This window comes from Nannospalax galili, unplaced genomic scaffold (assembly GCF_000622305.1).
Source record: "Nannospalax galili isolate Female #2095 unplaced genomic scaffold, S.galili_v1.0 scaffold204, whole genome shotgun sequence".
In the NCBI taxonomy this organism is placed as follows: domain Eukaryota; kingdom Metazoa; phylum Chordata; class Mammalia; order Rodentia; family Spalacidae; genus Nannospalax; species Nannospalax galili.
In genome coordinates, this window is record NW_008350959.1 from 420,527 (window position 1) to 442,230 (window position 21,704).

At 44.9% G+C, this 21,704-nt stretch overlaps 1 protein-coding gene across 1 annotated transcript in view; it reads right to left on the reverse strand.

Moving 5' to 3' along the window:
- The window catches only part of Antxr1 (ANTXR cell adhesion molecule 1), a 254,868-nt gene that overhangs the window by 132,177 nt on the left and 100,987 nt on the right, over positions 1 to 21,704 (reverse strand). The window contains 2 exon segments of the mRNA XM_029553527.1: positions 12,285 to 12,363; positions 13,660 to 13,729. Of these exon segments, the coding sequence (XP_029409387.1) occupies positions 12,285 to 12,363; positions 13,660 to 13,729 (149 nt within the window).

Sequence of the window (21,704 nt, forward strand, 5' to 3'; positions counted from 1 at the left end):
AAGCACAGTGCCAGGCATTTGAATTGTTGGTCAGGGTAGTCCAAGAGACTCCCAGAATAACACAGACTCTTGCCTTCCTGAACTTGAAGGAGAGACCCTACTGCTGAAGATAGGACATACTTCAGACATAGGACTTGAACATTTGAGCTGGAACTGACCTGGAAGCCTCTTTCCTGAAGTCTAGCTCTCATAGCGTCAGAGGATACTATGCAAACTGCCAAGGGAGAAAAATCAATCAATGATCCCATCCAACTGTAAAGCCTAATAGCCACAACGACGGGCCCAGCAAATAATCTCTGTTGGTGCAGTAGTAGTAGTGGCACTTTTATCTTGGGGGTAATCAAAGCTGTCTAACTGAACTTAAGAGCCACTCGGTAGGAGGGAATGCATGCAAACATACTGCATGGCTGGAGATGGCACAGATCCTAGAGAAATCTACTTTTGTCCCATCCTTAGACCAATGTGATTTCTTACTATACTCTAAACATATACCCTTATATTTATACACAGATGTATCTCTCATCACTCATCAAAGAAGCTTCTTTTTGCAACAGCTGGAAATTATTATAAAGTTCTACAACAGGTCAAAAGCAGAGAATAAGTATCTGTGAGGTGTCCAGCCCTAAGTGACACATCAACAATGCAACCTCTACACCTAAAGCCCAGGGAACATAGCGGAGCAAAGGGTGGGAAGAATATTAATAAACCTGTCAACTCTCACCAGTGAAACTTCCTTATGGAGCAGATAGTGATTAACCCAGAAAGTCACAACTGACCAAAGTGCAGAGAATAAGAGACTTCAGAGCGCTTGTCCCAGAATAGGATATCTACATTAAACCTCTGCCACCCAAGTCTCAGGAACCATTGTTTGGGAAGACTGTAAGAGCCAGAGGTGTGAATAATCACAAGGAAACAAGAGTTTTCCAGATAGCTGACAAGTTATTCTTATAAACTCATAGCAACAGTAACAGCATTCACAAGACCCATGCAAGCTCAAGACAGACAAAAATCCCAGCATAGAAGTGGAAAAGTAGGTACGATGCTCCAACATTAGCTGAGGAAGTATTGGTAACTGATAACTGCTGGGAGAGGGAGAGTCCAGTTTTCTTTACAGGTGTGATACTAAACAGGTTAACCGGGCTCCAGTGAATGGACCCATACCAAAGAACATTTGGGGATACAAATTTGACTCGGCCCTAATATGTAAGGTAGAGTATATGAATTCCAGTGGGGGGCTGTTAAAGGGGTACAGCTAGCGAAGGGGGTCTAAATATGATCAAAATATATTGTATGAAATTCATAAAAATTCAATTTTAAAAAAGATTTATTTTATTTGTTATGTGTATGGGTGTGTTTAAGTGTGCAGGTGCCCTCCGAGGCCAGAAGGTGTTGGATCCCTGTAAAGCTAGAGTTATAGGCAGTTGTGAGCTGCCTAATCTGGATCGCAGGTTCTCTGGAAGAGCAGGAAGTGTTCTTAACTTCTGAGCCATTTCCTCAGCCTTAGTTCTGTTGCATGTGTGTATGCATGTATTTACTTGGTTGTTTACTATTTTGTTCTATGATCTTTTGAGTTCTGTGCTGAGTTGACTTAAAACATTTTTTTGTTTTCTGATACACTTAACACTATGAATTCCCCCCACCCCCCCCCACCCAGAGCCACTTTGACTGCACCTTCAGTTTTGGTATGTCAGTCAGGTCTAAGTGTTTCCTAAGTCTTCAGGTCTAAGTGTTTCCTGATTTATACTTTAATTTGTAAATGATCTAGATGTGTTTTTTGAAATTTTGAAACATAAAAAAATTTTTCAAAATTGATTGGTAACTTTATTGGTTATTGGCTTTTTAATCTTTCCATTCTAGAATGTGTTCTATAGGATACCAATCCTTAGAGATTTGTTGAGACTTGGCTTGTGGTCTTGTACATGACAGCCTTTCATAGAGCATAAGATGTGATCTTGAGAAGGGATATTCTGTTCAGGAAGCAGATCTCCCTAAGGGGACAGGCTAGAACTCTGACTTTTCTCTATGCAGAGGTGTGTGGTGGTGGAAAGGAAACTACTAATCAGTTTTGTTTAACATGTTTCATTGTGACTCCATATGATATTTGTCACTAACTTTGCAATTACTTAATCTCTCATCTTACACATCCCTAACAATCTAGTTCCTATTTAGAATACTATGCTGGATCCGGTAAGAATGAAGAGTTAAAATCTAGCTGCTGCTTTGCATCAGCTCTTGTCTCACAGAGACTGACAGGCACACTCCTAGGACATAGTCTGTGAATACTCACCTATTCAACTAGTGGGGTGCTACACTCACCTGAGAAGTGAGTTTACATCAAAGGGGTGCCACATTCCATTCCCCGACCCCTTTCCTAGCCTGCTGCCTGGGAATCAGAGAGCCTGGCTACAGGCTCTTGCTGTGAACATCCCTCCATCTTAAAAGGTGTAAGAGGCTCCCTCTTCTGCCATGTGGGCTCTGATCCAATTCCAAGACCCCCTCCATGCCAACTGTGTCTATCCCTGAACTGGGGCCTGAACTCTCATCAGAGACCATGCCATGCCCCTCTCTCTGTCCATTAATAACTCTCCTAATAAACTCCTTAGTCTCCAGTAATCTCAGTGTCCTCTCAAACCACCTGCCCTCTTCAGAACCTAACAAGTCCTGAATATGTCCAATAGCCCTTATTTTGAGACAGGGTCTCCCTGAAACCACAGCTGGCCTAGAATTCACTATGTAGACCAGGCTGGCCTCAATCTCACAGAGATCTATTTGTCTCTGCCTCCCGAGTGCTGTGATCAAAGGCTTATACTACCATGCCTGGCTTCAATAGCTGTTTTTAATTGCATTACTCAAATCACTTATATTTTATTAACTTTTTGGATGGTTGACCCATTAATTACTTAGAGAACTATATATATATATATATATATATATATATATATATATAAAAAAAAAATAAGATGGTGGGTTTCTCTTCATAATTCTCTCAGTTTTTGCTTTCTATGTGTTGTGGGTGTGTCATTAAGTGCAGATCAGAACCATGGTGACTCTGGGTTAATTTTTCCTTTACATTATACCATGGTCTCTTTATACCAATAATTCTTTATTTTGTCTATAAAGTTTAATCTATGCAACATTACACAGCTACTTTAGTGTTCTTTTTATACCTAATTTTCCCTCATATTTGTATTTTTAACCTTTCTTTACCCTTATATTTTACAGAATATGTGTTTTATTGTTAACAGTGGATAGTTGGATGGTTTGAAAACACAGATGAGTCTGTCCCATCATATTTATTTTCCTTATAGATTACTGGATTTAGCTTGTATTTCTACATTCTCACTATGTGGTTATCTCAGAGCTTTCCAAAGCATAGTTTCAGAAAAACAATTTTTTTCTCCTCAATTCTCAAAGCAAGGAAATTTCAAACTTAGGGCAAACATTCTTTAAAATACTTAGAGATAAAAATATTGAAAAGTCAACTGCTTAAACACCCAAGAAAAACAAATTAGCATGAATCCTCCAAAACATATTTTAAAAGATATTTTTATGTATCCAAAGGTTACCAAAACAGAGGTGTTGGCAAACTCCTTTTATTCTGGTTTGTAAGCAGCATGTGCAACCTGAGCTTTGTATTCTTATGTTCCTGTGGTCCTCTGCCCTTTCTGATGATGTGTGTATGAGACCACAGGTATCTTATTAAAGTAATAATAAAACACAAGGATATTTTTAAACAGAGGTCTTGGATTTTGCGTGGCTCTTGGAGATGGCCAGGTAAACAGAGGTGATTTGTGAGTGGCGGACTGTGGTAAAGGAGAAGGTTTGCTTGGAGAGTTTTCGGCACTCTTGTTGAAATGTGACCTCATTTGTGTTAGGTGGCAGTTGGCTGACCTGCATTGCTCAGAGGAACTGCATCCAACATCTACAACAAAGGTTTCTCAGATTTACTTCCAAAATGTAAAAGCCAAACTCATCTGTTACCTTTCGGATGACTGACCATGTTTACCGTTCTTGGGTGACATGCTCTTATACCCACAACCACAGACTCTTAGTGGTGGAAGAGATCTGCAGGCTTGGCCAGCCCTGTCACCTACATGAATGGCATTTACATAAACTCTGCCAAGCTGTCAGCTACCTGTGCTTGACTCCCTGTTACAGAATCACTGCCACCTGAGGCAGCCAATGATAGACATCTTTGAAAACCAGTCAGCCAGGGATCCTGAACCAGAGCCCACAGGTTAGTGCAACCCTTAGACTTCAGAGAAGGCTCTCTGTGCAGTGGATAGTAATTAATGCAGAAACTCACAACTGGCCAAAGTGCAGAGAATAAGTGACCATGGAGTGCTTAGTCACAAACGGGTTATCTATATCACACCCCTTCCTCAAGGCTCAGGGACCATCATGGCCGCGGGGATGGAAAGACTGTAAGAGCTAGAGGTCAGGGCACGCCACAGCAAATCAGTGTCTTCTGGATGTGACAGGATCACCTGCATTCATGAACTCACAGCAGCTGTGGCTACCTTCTACAGACCTGCAAAAGATCAAGCCAGGCAGTATTCTAGCATGAATGGGGAAGGGATTCATGAGCTATGAACAGTTTAATGGCTTCTGGGAGGGAGAGTCAGTTTTCTTTAAGGGTGTGGCTCCTGGTAAGTCAACCACCTAGCGGATGGTCCCACAACCAGGAGTATATGGGTAGCACAAATTATAGTTGATGGATTATTAAATTTAAAAAAAAAAGAGGACACGAAGTTGGGGGATTAGGGAGGTGGTGGTGGGGTGGGAATCTGAGAGGAATTAAGGAAAGGTCTTCGAGTGAATATGATCAGAGTACATTGTATGAAATTCTTACAGTGTTATTGAAAAATATAATAAAACCCGGCCAGAGCCTTCCTCTCAGCCTGATCTACTCCTTGCATCTGTACAATAAATGACTCTACACCTGTTTCAGAGCAGCCCTTTTTCTCGGTGCCAAATGTGTCTCCAGGCCAAGGAGCTCCAGCTCCATATTCTATACAATGTACCACATTTGGTAATGTTTCTCTCATGTTCAGCTTCTCCAAGGTCTCCCTAAAGAATACCTTTGGCACTGAACATTATACTCAGATGGAGACTATACTTTGGCCATGACCTCCTCAGCTTCAGGACCACACTTTGTTACTTTATCTAGAAGTCAGAGTGTCTTCAGAAACCACATCACTGTGTCAGCCTACAGAGGTCACAGCATAAATCCCAGCACTGGGGCATCTGCTGCATGCCTGGCCCTGAGCCAGCTCTTCTAGGTACACTGTTTCCAGTCTAGTCACATAGCTGGTAAGTAGAACCAGACAGCCGGCAGAGTCATCTTATCCAAGGCTGTGCTTACTCTCATTTTTCCTCTCCAAGCAAAAATCTTCCCTGTGTGTTTTCCCAATCCCTGTATTTTAGAGTACATACCACCTATAATTACAGCAATTAAAGGCATACACCTGGCCATCCTTTTTCAAGGCTCAATAGGATCCATTTGAGCCCTAGGGCTGCGGATTGGTCACATGACATTAAGCTCCTTCAGTCAAACAATGCAAAGTAACCAAAGCTTATTCTTTCTTTGAATGGCCAAGTTCTCAAAGCTGTGGCCTCATTAGTACCCCCTGGTTACAGATAAATATCTTCAGTACACAGATATGCAAAATCCAAGGTGGAGGGTCCCCTGCAATGCCTGTGTTAGCCTCATATGGCTTCCCTTTGCCAAAAGTCCACATTCTGTCACTGAGTCCCCTGAAGGCCCTCTCCTACCACCAGTGCAGACTTCCCTTAATCTTCCTGATGATGTGAAGCCTAAGGAGAAGGGGCAGGTGTGTAAGAGAGCTGGGAAAGAAGTAGAATATTACTGGGGTATAGAAACCCATAGAAGAAAGAGGGGTGTGTGCCTGGTCCTTACCTTCTCTAACTGGCTTCTTAAAAGGGTTTCTTCTCTTTCAGGAGTATTGAGTTTGGGGAGGCATTTTCTGAGGAAAAGACATTCATGGGTGAGAGTTTGGGGGCTGCCCACTGTTCTGACATGTTCTCCTTGAATTTCTGAATGGAGTTGTCCAACTGTCCTTTGCAGGAAGGGCATCATTGGGTGAATGGAAAGAACCACTTAGGCCCACTAAGTGGACGACTCTCAGACACATGTGTAAGGTACCCATCTAAAGGCTGTTCATAGAAGAAGCTCCTAAGTCTTTGGATATAATGGGGAATTTTGAGTTCTGATATCATATTGGTACTCCAAAGTGTATAGCATTTTTACCTCTGGGGTATTTGTCCTGAGGATCACTATGTCAGAGCTTCTGGAGGGTAAGGACTGGCTACTGCTCCCCAAGTCTCTGATCCTCTGCCCACAGTACTGGTTTAATATGCATTAGCCTGATGATGTCTTTGGTTTCATCTGTCATGGCCTCCTTCCTGGACTTAACTTCTCCAGGAGGAGGGCCCCATCCTTCTAGCTGCAGAGTGGATGATTTATCCAAAAGATATACCTGCTTTGATGGATGGTCCATTTTCCTGACCTTGGAAAATATGGGGGAAAAGTCTTCTCTGATTTCTATTTCTCTGAAGAGCGCATAGCAGCTTTTATTCTGCTGGACTACAAGCCACCCAGCCTAGGTTTCTGGACTCAATCCTTACTGGGCTGGTGAAATTCAAGAAGCTCTGGCAATGGTGGCCATGCCAGCCATCTGTTTACCCAGAGAGCCATCTGACTACAAAACCAGGCTGAATTTTTATTCCCAAGTCCTTTAAAGCTAGTGGTAACTGATCTGAAATGACAGAAAAATGGGCCTGGGAAGTTGCCTTCAGTGGAGCTCTGCAGACAGTGCTCGGCGGTGGTGCATACCTACTCACTGTGGCCTCTATCAGGGTGTCTGGCACACCCCTTTCTGAGCAGCCTCACCTAGGCAGACTGTTGTCCTCGGCCTCTGGCCCTTTCAGACAAGCTGAGCTGCTGAAGTCTCAACTTCTGGTATTCCAGGTGACCTGAGGCCTGGCTGATGTCCTTAAGTTTTTGTGGTGATCGCTATTCTGTCAGTTTCTTGGCTCTACCAAGACTCTCACAGACTAGTGGCCTGTGCCGAATCTTTTTTAAAAATCTATTTTTTATTTTTGGGGGGCTGGAGAGATGGCTCAGTGGTTAAGAACACTGGTTGTTCTTGCAGAAGACCTGGGCTCAAATCCTAGCACCCACATGGTAGCTAACAACTGTCCATAACTCCAGATCCAGGGGATCCGATGATCTCTTCTGTCCTTTGCAGGCATTGCATGACATGGGTGCACTTACCTACATGCAGGCAATACACTCATACACATAAAAATTATAAATAAAATAGCTTTTAAAAATTATTTTTTTTGTGTGTACAAGTGTATGAGGTCAGAACAGGGCGTCAGATTCCCTTGGAACTGGAGTTACAGACAGTTGTTAGCTGCCATGTGGGTGGTGGAATTGAACCTGGGTCCTCTGCAAGAGCAGCCAGTGTTAACTGCTGAGCCATTTCTCCAGCCCCCTATGCTAAATCTTGATGTGGTTGCATAAGCAGAGCTGGCATTCTTCTGCACAGGTCTTGACTGCTGCTCTGCCCAGGACATATATTTCACCCATATGGAGCTCCAGGGACACAGAGAAACTGGACCATTGTTGATCCTCCAACCAGACCAGGGCGCCCAGCTCTAATTCTTCTGCTCTGCCTCCCTTCTTTTCCAACCAGCAGGTGTCCGCCTGGCTTCTGTATGAACTTAATCATCAGCTATTTTCTGAGTCACACCCACCTGCAGACTCTGTACCTGCTCTTGGACTGCAATGGTGGTCAGCAGTTTGTTTTTACTCAAGAAGCACATGGGTGACACTGAGCCTGAGATACCTGCTCTTTCCAGCATCTGTGCTTTCTTCCTCCAGCCTTCAGCTCTTTCCAACTTATAACCTGGCTGGTTGGCTACAGGCCTGCCTTCCAGAGAGAGAACCAGATCCAAAAGAGGATGATATCCTGGCTCTTTCTTCTTGAGAAAAGCAAGCAACAAATATGCAGTTTGTGGGGACTCTGTGTGAGAGGAGGACATGTAGGGCTGTGAGTGCAGAAAGGGAGAATTTGGAAAGAAAAAATTGCAGTACTCAGTAAAACAGAAATGAGGAGCTCCCCAGCCTGGTCATGTTGGGCTAAAATGATTCTTTCAGGCAAATTCCTACATTTGTATCAGAAAGAAGGTTCTAAAAAGAAGGAACATCAGATCAGGTTTTATATGTAATATGTATAATGTAATATGTAATATAACATTATATAGGGCTCTTACATGAATGCAATTAGGAGCAAGTCAAGAGAAGTGTAATTCCTTAAGTGGATTTTACTGATTTTTTTAAAAAAAAACTTTGAGGGACAAATTAAGAGTTAGGTGGGAATGAAGGTAAGAGTCTTTCTGCTTGCTTTACATGACCTGCTTGTTAAAAATGCAGAATCTTGGGTTCTCTTCCAGGAAATTCCAATTCTTGAGAGTTTTTCAAACACTATAGTATAGAGCCAGACAATTCTTCAAGGGGGGTGAGAAGGCACTGAAGATCTCTTTCTTAGTGTTCTTCCATGGACACACACACACACACACCCACACACCCATGCATGCACTCACACAGACACACACACATACATATTACACACACACAAACACCACTACCACCACCACTACAACTGCCAACAAAAACATATTTATAGAAAAGTATCACTATTTTTGGAGAAGAACAGCCTGGATTCATGAAAAGCTGAATGATGAAATGATTTTAAAAATCTTGGAGGAGGGTTAACGTAGGTGCCGCCAAGCCTGATGACCTTAGTCCAATCCTTGGGACACATGTAGTGAAAGGAGCGAACCAACACCCACATGTTGTCCTCTGACCTCCACACAAACTGAGGCAGGCACCCCCCAATAGATTGAATAAAAACATTTTAAAATTCTTGGGGAACAAGCTAGCAGCAGGGGCACCTCCACAGAAAGGGACTGGATATTAAAGGCAGGATGTGGCAAGGCATCCCGAGGTACTACTACCACTGGGGACACAGATGCCACCTGTGGATGTCACTTGCATGAGATGGTGACAATTCCAGACATAACAGCAGCTTTCTGTGTGGCACATCCACCTTAGTAAATGTCTTTAACTCCTCTGTCCAGCAGCTATTATCCCCCCACATCACTGCCCACTTCATTTCTGTACTGAGAAAACCTTTTTTTTACAAAGCAGCAACCCAACTTTGGCTTATCACTAAATCAGATTTACTGGTTTTCTGTCCCCCAGTTATCCTATATCTTCAAAGTTTTTTTTTTTTTTTCCCACATGGATCCTAGACTTATTTTGCCCTCAAGAGGGAGCCTTTCTATCAGGGGGAGACTAAGTCCCAAGACTTGCATAGCAGATCCTGTAAGGGGGCAGGGATGACTGCGACTTAAATATGTCCCTTAAATACATCATCTTTGTTCTAAGATGGGTTCCCACTAGATTAACCTGCTGAGGTCACCCTCAGCAGTGGAGGGGCTGGGATGTTGGGGCTGGGAAATTTGTTTTTGTTTTTATTTGAAACAGTTAAATGATCTTGAGCTCACTAAGTAGCTGAAGATGACCTTGAACTCCTGATCCTCCTGCCTCAGCCTCCTGAAGCTGGGATCACAGGAGGCTGAGCTTTCTGGCTCAGTGCCCTGCATTAATTCCTCTATTATTCGGTAACTACAGTGCATCACTATAAATGCCACAGGATTTTTTTGCTTTGATGCCTCAAGTTGGAGTTTGTTGAATTTTAATTTTCATTCAAAACAAGAATTTCTCTGACCAGTGACATCACATGGATTTTCTCAAACTATTAATTATTGTTTGTAGCTAAGCTCTTATTCAAATAAATTTGGAAGAGAAAAGACAGTGTTCTTTGTTTATTTAGTGATTTGTTAAATTTAGAACCTTGTGTGTAACTGTAGGTTTGCTCCCTTTCTTTGAAGATTGCAACCTGGTAAGGGTAAGCAATACAAAGAAAACCCTCACAGTTAACAGTGCCATTCACAGTCAGCGGCGGTGAGCATCACTGGCCTCCCTGCTACATACTGTGCGACAAGACCAAGGTGCGGGGTGTGTGTCCTGGGATCAGAGCCCTAGAGAAGTTGTGAAATGGCCCCAATCAGAAGGCAGCAACACAGAAACACGAGTCACAGTTTCAGAGGGACCATGAAAAAACTGCTGGAAGTGCTGGACCCTTCTTCAGAGAAGGGCCTCTTCCCACTTCTTCTGTAATCATTGTAAAAAACCACTGCAGCATCAGCTCCTCCATGGACACCTCACAGCTTCCCTCCTTCTCCCCCTCTAAATCCTACAGCATCTATACCTGACTCACACAACCTTGTTCTGTGTGTGAGTGTACTTGTGTGTGCATGTGTAGAGAGACCAGAGCACAACCTCTGGTGCTATTTCATTTTTTTTTTAATAGGGTCTCATTATCCTAGAACTCATCAAGTAGGCTGGCTGGCCAGCGAGGCTTAGGGATCTGCTTGTCCCCTGCCCCGTCTGGCACTGTGTTCCTTGCTAAACAGCCCCAAGGTGTACATATGCAAGCATGAACTACTATGCCCAGATTTTTTTAGGTGCGTTCTAGGGGTCAAACTCAAGCACTTCACTGATGGAGCCATCTTCCCAGAGGCCGCCCCCACAGCAGCCCTGCTCTTCATTACACTCATAGGCTTGTTGGATTCATTCCTCCAATGACAACTATGCAGAATGTTCATGAGACACTAGAGAAATTCTTGTTGAATGACTTCCTGAATTCTGTGTTCTTTGGGCAAAAATATTATAGACTTGCAAAATATTTATTTAAAAGAAGAGGATCTTCAGGAAAAGTTCAAGGTACTAAAATAAAATTTACATGCTTTGTGCTGTACCAAATCAGTGATTTTCTTAGCCTCAGACTACAGTTTGGGGAGAAAAGTTTGATGGGTTAGGACAGCACAGCTGGAGTGTGTCAGGAGCACTGGGGAAAGAAGACTGGATGCTGACCATTTTCTATAACCATGGAGCTCCACAAAGCTTATTCTGTGTATAGGAATCTTTTAGCACTTGGATGGAAAACCTGTCCTGTAAAACTTCATGGAATTTCTGCTTTTGGCCAGAGCAACAGTTATTCACCGTGGATCTTGAAACCTTGGGACACAGTTGTCCAAACGGGGACCAAATAAAGTGAGAGAAGTCTTAGTTTCATATTTCAAAAATGATTTGAGTCCAGGTGATGGACTGGGCAGGCTATGACTGGCATGGACAGAGAGTAACTCATTGCTCAGGCCCAGGGGATTATTTCTGATCTAAAAACCATGCCCTCCAGATAAATCAAGACTTGACTTTACCTCCGGGTGGCCACACCGCCCATCCACACCACAGCAGTTCCAGTGTTTAATTTGTACTTCTGTGTAGGTCAGGGCAGAGGCTGAAGTGTTCCCAGCCAAGGCTGTACCCTGTCACCTCCCCAGAAGGCCTGGGAGCCACCAATGCTGGTACTCATGCTGGAGACTACAGTCCAATCAGTGCAGCATGAGGTGAGGGCATCACCCTTTAAATAGCTCTCCAGGTGACTTTAGGGGCAGTGAGAAATGAAAGCTACTGGATGGGAGGGATCCATGTTGGAAAAGATGGCAGATACTGATTTGTGGTTCCTAACACAAGGGCTCCTTCAATTTCAATTTCTCTCTCTCTCTCTCTCTCTCTCTCTCTCTCTCTCTCTCTCTCTCTCCCTCTCTCTCTCTTTCCCCTCCCCCTCTGCTAATTTTCCATTTTCCCCTCAGATTATTTCTACAAACACACAAATAAGTTTCAGTTTCTCCTGTTCTTAAATAGCAGGTCCTCCATCCTCCGTACATTCCAAACCTTTCTCTAGCTGCTACCCATTTCCTTTACCTTTGAAAACAAGAAAACTCTCTAAGTTTTGTTATGTTGCCTGATTCCTTTCTGTCCATCCTGTCATAAGTCCACCCAATCTATGGGTCCACCCTCAGTATAACCATCTTATCATCTGAGCAGGTCAGTGTTCCAAGGCTCTCCCTCAGCTCCAGAAATCAAGAACTTGGAGAATTGGACACAGGCACTGCTGGTACATTCTAGGTGAAGTATACCATGAGCCAGCTGGCATCAAAGCTCAGTGGATAGAACAAATAGCCAGAAAACTTCCCAGAGCACTTTTGGAGAAGGCTGGGGTTTAGGAAGAGTTGTTGACAGTGATAGCTACAGCGACGTCTTCAGTAATGGGGAGGTTCTGACTTACACAGTGTGTGGTGGTGATGATGACGGAACTGGAGATGAAAGACAGGCCGTCGTTCATGCTGACCTGCAGTGCAGCTTTCCTGCAACAAGGGAACCATAGACACTCAGCATTATAGGCTGTGAGCAAAAGGCTGAGAGCCAGGCACAGCGTAGGCCCCTGGGGGCTGAAGTCACTTCCCTGTGGGGCCCGAGATTTTTCCTTGTAATGTGTGTAAGATGGTCTCTCAGGGCTCTCCACCTGACATCCTATAAAATGCTAGGATATGCTTGGCTGGTGTGTCACTGACTTTGTATCACAATGAACTACACTGGACAAGTAAAATCTGCCTCTAACCCACTTGTCACATATGTAGGTCATATTTGTCACATTTGTAGGACAAAGCATTCTTAAGAGTCATCCAAGTTAATGGGGACAAACTGTGAACACCATGCTGGGCTCCTGCTATACAAACTCAGTGGTCTAGTGGGGGGCAGTTTTGTGACTCCCCGTCAGACTCATGGAGGTACAGCATGGATGCAATGGTTTTCTTTTTCTACCCTCCCACCAGTAAGGTCTCACTGAGCTCATATCACACTGTAAATAGGACTGTGGGCTGGGTGATGGGCCCTGAGTACCACAGGCTGATGTCACACCCAGATGGAGATCTTAATGGGAACAAATGATGAAGGCAGAATTTAAATGAAGCAACTTCAATTCTCTCCCTGGAAACTGTCTCTAGTCTGCTAGGCATGATTTCAGAGAGGCTATTTCTGATCTCTGTACCAACACTGCCTCTCCAGGTCCCTAGGGAACCCTTCTCTAGCTTAGGGTGCTGAGTCTCTTTTGACACATCACACCAGCCCTTACCTTAATGGCACCGAGAGTTTCCTCTGTGTGAGTTCAGGGAACTTGGACGAAACTTGAGGCTCCATGGAGGAGCGAGGGAGAAGCACCAAGGGCACTGTTGAAGGCCACGAGCCAGCCAAGGCCCCCCACTTGGCCTTTCTGAGTTTCCTTGTCTCAGGAGAGTGGGTAACAGTCACTTTCCAGGACACAGATGATGACAGGGTGAGGTAAAGTGCTAGAACTTTCTAGAAATGTGGTTGGGATTGAGTCAGCAGACCTGAGGTTAAGCGCAGGCTCTTCCTGGCTGTTGTGTGACCTAGAGCCAGCTGCTCAAATTCTCTTAGCTGTCTAAACGGAAATCTCTCTCACTGGGACCTGGAGAAGATGAAAGAGGTACTCCAACACTGGGCCTGGGTCACTATAGCTTCGGCACCATCATCACCAGCAGAATCTAAAGAAGGGCCCGGTGACAGCAACAGAGAACAACCTCTTTGCTTCTCTGCCCCTCCACCTCCTCCTCCCTGGCCATAGGGGGCTGATGAAAACTTACATGCCAACTTCTTTTAAGATGGGTGCAGGACACAGCAAGTAAGTGTCTTCCACAGAGAAGGGTTTCTCATCTGTAAGAAGGTTATAATTTCAAGTTCAGTGCCTTTGCAAGAGACCATCAACCAAGTCCAGAGAGCTACAATGACAACAAGGAACTCAGAGATAAAACCTCCTCTTGCACTGAGTTTCAGCTGGAATGTGACAAGTACAATAGGCTTATTGGCTGAAATCAGATGCCTAGCTGGAAGCAGTTGCCAGGGCATCCACTGGGGCTGAATCTTGCCCTGGCCCTTCTTGTTCTCTTCTTGGCTACTGTGAACTGAACAGCTTTCTTCCTCCACACCCTCTACAGTGATGGGCTGAAACGTCTAAGACTATGAACCAAAATAGCCAATTCCCCCACTTTTACCTCAGGAAAATGTCATAGTGAAAGGAAGCTGACACACGTGGCACAAAACACACATGGTAGCACCTCACACGTCAGTACATACACATGGTAGCACACACGTGGCAGCCCTTATACGTGATAACTTCTAACGTGGTGGTGCACACGTGTAGTAGCTCCCTACACATGATGGCACCCCCACACATGGCAGCACACACACATGGTAGTACACACATGTGGCAGGCCACACATGTGGTAGCATCCCTATACATGGTGACACACACATGGCAGCACACACAGCAGTACACATGTGGCAGCATATACATGTGCTAGCATCCCTACACGTGACAGTACACACGAGGCAGCACACGTGGTGACACACACACGTGCTAGTACACACATGTGACAGCACACACACCTGCCAGCATCCATTAGCAGAGAACTCCTGGCCTCCTCCTGACCCCATCTTCAGCTGAGCTAACTCATGAGCAACTACACAAAGACTTAACTGTTAAAATACAGTTTGCATTTACTTTTCTCTCAGGAACAACTGAGGGGAAAGAAGGAAACATGCTGGTTCTAAGAAGCCTCACATCTAGGTCTAGTGTTTGAGAAAGGCCATCCTCATGGGGAAAGTGTGCTGACAAACGTAGGCAGCTAAACCTAAATGTCACTGGTTTTTAGAAGGCAGCAGCTTCCTTTCCAGGGCCATGCTGCAAGGTCTCAGGAAAATGCCTGACAGGAGCTGTGTTTTATAGGCTAGCTGGGAAGAGGCAGCCCTGGCGGGAGCAAAGACTTGGCAAACACAGGCGTGCCCCAGGGCAGGAGGTCAGCAGGACTTGAAAAGATCAACACAGAAAGAAGCTGGGCCCAAGTTCTGAGCTGGTGGGAGGGGATTTGGGCACAGTCCTGCAAGCTGTGAAAAGAACTTCAGAAGGTCTGAAAAAAACTGGAGTGATGAGTTTGGAGGACTTAGCAGATGGGGGTGGGATTTCACCGGGGGAGTAAGAAAGTTCTTGCTCTTATTCCAATGAATGACTAGGGAAAAACTAAAGTGTCTTCAACTTGACGTTCCCCAAGAACCGTGTCCCATGATAATGGGGCCAGAGGCAGGGCAAGCTGTGTCCTCCACAGAGAAGCCATTCCCTCATGCTGCAGCATTATTGCCCATTATTACACAGCCTGTGCAGAAGCTGAGAAGACCTGCTGAAGAAACAACGCTGAGGAAGATGGTCCTTTTAACCACGCAGTGACTTCAAGAATCCCCAGAAGATACAAATAGGCATACATTTGAGGGATGATAGTCTGCTATTGGCCTTTGCTGTGGAATCAACCTGTCTTAGGAGTACAAGTTGTGGCTGCACAGAATACAGGAAACACCAAATCCTGCTTGTGGGATTAGGAACACTTATGTCCTCTGTGCAAAGATTCATGGGGCACAGCCACCTGGGATGGGAATTGGAGGACACATCTGAGCACTTGGCACTACTTCCCTACTGGAAGAAGGATGGAAGATGCTGCCCAGGGAGAAGGTGTTGCCATGTGAAAAGTTAAGTATTCCAAGCTATTTATTTGTTCATCCATCTATTCAGCAAATATTTATTGAAGCTCTACTGTACGCTAGAGATACTGGCTATGAGAATACAAACAAGGTTCCTGTTTTCATGAGTTGTAGAAGCTGCAGGACCTCAAAGTTATTTAACACACACTCATCTTTATTTAAAAATGCATCCTTTGGAGATGGGGAGATGGCTAGTTGGTCAAGTACTTGTGTGCAAGCATGAGGACCTGAGTTTTGATGCCTAGTACACATGTAAAAGCCAGGGGTGGTGATGGGCAACTGAAATCTCAGCACTGGGAAGGCAGAGACAGGTGGGTCCCTGGAGCTTGCTGTCTAGCCCATCTAGCTGAATCAGTGAGCACCAGGGTCAGTGAGAGACCTTGCCTCAAAAAATAAGGTGGAGAATGACTGAGGAAGATAGTTGATCTTGGCTTTTGGACTCTCACACACATACACAGATGTGAACACACACAACAGACACATGTGTGCATGTGTACAGACATATATCCTTGGGCCAAGCACTCTTCTAGGTCTTCCAATGAACAAGAGATAAAGCCCCTTGCCCATGGAGATGCCTTGCTAGTAATCACACAAATTGGCCGTTATAACTGTGAGAGCATACACAAGAGTGGGAGGGTCCTGAGCTGAGACCTCTCTGTGAAGGTCAGGCAGGTGAGGAGGAGGAGCTGGAGAGCAGGTTGTACTGCAAAGACCCTGGGGCAGGAAGGAGTACAGATCTTTGAGAGGTGAAAGAAGATCAATTAGGCTGAATTTGATGCAGACAGTGGCTCAAAAGGACAACAGAAAAGGCCCCAGAGGCAGATGATCACAGCTGGGTAGGACCTGGTGATGCTTTCTGGTTTTTCTCCAATCGGAGGAGCTTCCTTGTATTTAGAAGGTCCAGGAACAGGGTGTTGTGTAAAATTATGAAGTTTCTGATGTCAGGAGAGGATCGGGCAGCCCTGATCTGAGTATTTTCCACCTGACAGTGCAGACCCTCTCTAAGTATATCATTTTGTCAAATCTAACGTAGCTGTGCTGTCAGGGAGACACTGCCCCTTTCTTGGACAACACCCAGGCAGTCTGGCTGCAGAGTCTGAGTGCCCTGCCAAGAAGCTGCTTGCCACCTTGATAAGCCTCTGCTGGTGACAGCCTTGGGGGGTAAGAGGAGGGTAGGGTGTGTGTGTGTATGTGTCTGTGTGTGTGTGTGTGTGTGTGTGTGCCAGAGATGTTTTTGAGACAGGTTCTGAATCTGCAGCACCCTGATTCAGAAAGACTGGTTGGCCAGTGAGTCCCAGAGATCCTCCTGTCCCCAGTGCTGGCATTAAAAACAGAACCAAACCAAACCAAAGCAAACCCCACAGCAAAACGTAGATGCTAGGGATCCAAAGTCAGGTCCTCACACCTGCTTGACAAGCACTTTACCAACTGAGCCATCAGTTTTCAAATACAAAGATGGAAGTTCAGAAAGACAACATGACACCCTGGTTGCACAGTGTTAGAGGTGGTGAAGACAGGGCTAGATCCTAAGTCTATATTATTCTGTTCTTACTGAGAGATTTTCTATTCCAGGGAAGCCTGAATGAAGGAATAAACCCAACTGAACTTGTATTAATTTCCTCATGGCTATGGCTTACCCACAGCTCCCATACTAAGAGTACCTGGGGTGTAGGCCCCACTTACAGAGCCAGCCTAAGGAGCCACGGGTAGCCAGAGGGTGGCCCTAGAAGGCCTTATGATTCCAGACTACCTGCTGTGGGAAGAGCTGGAGTGTGTCTGAGGTGGCAGCCCCTATAGGGTGGGTACTGTGGGGTGTGTGTTGTGGTCCTGCAGGCTACTGTCTCATCTCTCCATCCAAGCTCAGAAGGAGTGGGAGACATACCATGGTAAACATTTCTTACTCTCCTCCTCTTCCTCTTTTCCTTTTCCTTTTCCTTTTCTGTTTGAGAGACCAAATATTTCTGGGGCCAAGCAAAAGAGTCCCTCAAAGGTGGGATGAAGGGCTGTGGCCTGGCTGGGTACAGCTCTGACTCTCCCAGGCCATACCCAGCCTCTGAGGCTGTGGGCCTGCTCTGTGGAGCTGGCATTTTCTGCTCTGAGAGGGACTGTTTGGTTTGGAGCCTTTTTTCATTTTACCACAAAAATGAGTGGCTTTTTCCCCTCTCTCTCTAAACAAAGGAGCACCATTTGGTTTCCATAACTCAGATCATCTGACTCCTTCCTGGAATGGCCACTTGAGAAGCAGGGCACAGAGACTTCCTCCTCTGCCCCCAAGGGGCTGGTGCCTGGCTTGGGGGCCATGCCAGCCTGGCTGCAACCTCTGCCAATGCTAGCGTTTGTGCTGTTTATGGGGCCATAATCCACTCAGAGGATAGTGGGGCCTGCCTGTGCACACTAGGCGCCCACTTCATTTCACTGCTCATTAGCACCAAATGGCCAGGGGTAATGGAAACCAGGAGCTCCAACAAGCTTGCTCAGATTCCTTTGCAATTGGGGAGAAAATCAGAGAGGGGTGGGGATTGGAGACCAGCAGTTAAATGGAGTTTTCAGATGATACTGAAATATAAATTTCCTTGTCCTTCTCAAGGATATTTCAAAATTCTAAGCTCACATAGATTAGCCTAGAGCTTTTGTTTATAATAAGTCTGATAGTCGAATAGAAGCTTGACTTAAATCAGGATTTGAGAATTAATGAGCATCATCACACTGAACTGCGGATGGAATGATGAACACCTCAGCCTGGGAGGTGGGCATCCAGGAAGCAGCAGGGTATAGAGGTCACAGAGGTCAGAGGAGACTTTCAGGTCTGACAGACCCAGATTCAAATCCCAGGTCTTTCTCTGACTAATGTGTGACTGGGGTCAGATTCATCTACAAATGGTGATGATGACATCACTGTCCACTTGTAAGTAAATAAGAATGGATTAAAGTACAAAGCATAGACTTGGTATTTAATGAGAATTAAGTATTCCTCCACTTTATTACATGACACTCAAGTCTTTAAAATCCACCAAAATGTGAAAACCATAACTTTCAAAATATCTAATTGATTGTTTATAGTTGTTCTACCAGAATAACATTCTTCAGACACCAGGAGAGAGACAGAGGCAGAGACACAGAGAGACAGGAGAGAGGCATCCATTCATCTATATATGCACAAATACATAGATGCTGATTTTGTTCAGTACTCTATAGCCATGGCCTTATGTGATACTCCTATAACCCTCAGAGAGAGGTTCCATTGATAGAGTTTGGAAAACTGAGGCTTACAAATGCTAACCAGTTGAGTTAATGCTATACCACGAGATGCATCAGAGCTAGAATACAAACACAGATTTAGTGGGAACAACCAAGACCCTGAATGGGCAAAGCTGGACCCCATGGGCACACCTTCAAGGGCAGAGGGTCTGGGCTTCCCAGTTCCACAGCAAGGTTCAGAAGTCCTCTAATGGTCCCTGCACTAAGGGCAATTATCTCAGAATCTGGACCTATACAATGAAATATGCCCAATCCAAGTTCTGACTTTGGGACAATACAATCATTTTCAGACACATATAGAGTTCCCAGAATTCTTCCTTGTAGTTTAGTGACTATGTATAGATTTGGGACAAAAGATTAAAATTCATTAGCCAATCCAAACATGAGAGTGAGTTCTTTTTAGGGCTGATTAAATAATTCAAATACTTTCCAAGTCCTGGCAACCTTTTCTTGATATAAATATTTATTTCTGGCAAAAATGAAAAGAAAAATAACTACTAGTCTTATCTGGGAGAGTGTGTTGAAACTCTCCAAGAGCTGATGTAAGCTCCAAGCGGAGTTTACATTCTCGCTGTGCCATCTGCATGAGTTAGTGGGGCTGAAGTTTCACTCTGCTTTTGCTCCCAGCACTCCTTGGACCTTGGGGGCATTTTCATGGCATCTGGAAGCCAAGTATAATGGTTCAGTATCAAATTATCAGCTGGTTTGTCTTCATGGTTCCAAATTAAGTGAGAACAGAAGCTAGAGTTGGGCTGAACACCTCCACCTTCTCTCTGCCTTCAAAAGCTAACAGCTTTGGAAAAAAATTATAGTCAGTAGGACTCCAAAGTTGATGAAATTCAAAGCATCTGGGCTGAGTGTGATGGAGCCCCAGGCTGAAAGGAGGTGGTCAACTGTCCCAGTGGGTCACACATCATCTTTGAATACTGCTGAAAAGCTCAGTGGGACCCCTGCTGAGGGGGAGCAAAGGAACTTTTACTGCAGTGCTCTGTGTGGGATCCTATGCTGGAAGGTTTTGGAAGATGGGAAGCTAATGAGCCCAGGACTCTGAGGGAGACATGGGGTCCTGCATTAAGGAACGAAGCAGAGACCGTGAGAGTAGAGAGTGGCCTCTACTCTGAAAAGCTGGACAGTGGTGGTGAAGTCAGGCGAAGGAGAAGAGTCAAAACCAAATGTGGAGAGAGGGCATTTAAATTCAGGTGGGCTGGGACTGCCGAACATGACATATGTGTCATAAGTCTTCCTGTGCTCAGTGGAAGCCAGGGAGATATCTTCCAAGTGAAAGAACTAAGCTGCCGACTCGATACTTAGACACCCCATAGCTACCTACCCCTTCTGGCCTGGAGCTGGACAGTTTCCATGGAAGCCCTCAACATCCAGTTGCTGTGAGATTAGAAGATGCATCTGGCCATAGGTTCTAGGTAAGTGTCCCAGGTCTACACATGGCTAAGTCACCAATGCCCATATGCAGGTCTCCAGGGTTTGCCTCTGCCTTCTCATCTGATTCTGTAGGGCAGGCTGGAGTAGGCTGGAGAAGACTAAGCACGGGAAGAGCTTACATCAGGGATCTGCAGCTCTTGAAGCAAAGCTTTTCAATCCTGTTCATAATTTAGAGTTCTCATCTAGAAGATGGCAACGATACTCAGTTCACAAATTGTAAATTTGATTGTTTGTTTTTGTTTTTGAGATAGGGTCTCACTATGTAGCCCTGGATGGCCTAGAACTTCCTATGTAGGCCAGGTTGGCCTTGAACTCAAAGAGATCTGCTTGCCTCTGCCTCCTGAATGCTAGGATTAAAGACATGTGCCAGATTATAAATTTGAATAAGAAAATATTAGAAGCTTAGCATGTGCTAAGTGCTCAACATGTGTTAACTGCTAAGAGTACTATCAGGCTCACCACGTGAAACACAGGATGAACGTGCTTCTAAACTGAATGGCTCTTGCAACTTGCCCATCAAGACATGTCAAGACTATATGGTATATACATATGACCCACCGAGTCAAATAGGAGCTGTGGACATGTATATGGTGCAGGGGCTTTCAAATGGGGGGATGTGCCTCATTAGGGGATGACTGTAAACATCTGAGGCAGAGTGAAGACTGGTACTGGTGTCCCCCCAAGAATTATCAGCTCCAAATGTCAGCACTGTTGAGGTGAAAATGCCTGGAACAACATGTGCTGTGGCTTGAGTTCCTTATTCAGTCTGTGGTAGTGAGGCTTACAGGCATCACTGCAGAGTTCAGAGCCTCTGAGTGTTCAGAAAGTTCAGAGACGTTAAAAATGATGAGTAGAGGAGGGAGAGGGAGACATGGCTGGGCTAGAGTGAGGAAGAGTGTTTCTTCATCAGTTTCTCATGCAGGCTCAGCCGGGTCCAGGCCTTCCTAGTGGCAGGTAGCACAGCATCTGTACTACCCTGCACGGTAGAATGATATCATATAAATGGGGTGCATAAGGGCCTTGTACTGCTGCCAAAGCTATACCCTGATGGTGATGGAAGAGTCCAGCACCTGAGACACAAACACCCATACAGGGCTCAGGGCTGGAGAAAGTTTGTTACAGCAGGAAATGCAGTGGTTATCTTGGCTACTGTGTTTGGGAGGGTCAACATCATATGACTGCCCAGAAGGAGGTGAAAGGTGAGGCCAGGAGTCAGGAAGGATCAGCTTCTCTGCTGGTCTCCTAATGGTTTCCGTTGACCTTAACACTTTCTCAGAGTTACTTATAAGATTGTGACCTTCATAGCTCTTGGCACATCAGCATTTAAAACTGCTTGCCAGAGCACTGCATTTGACAAGTTTTATATATATATATATATATATATATATATATATACTATATA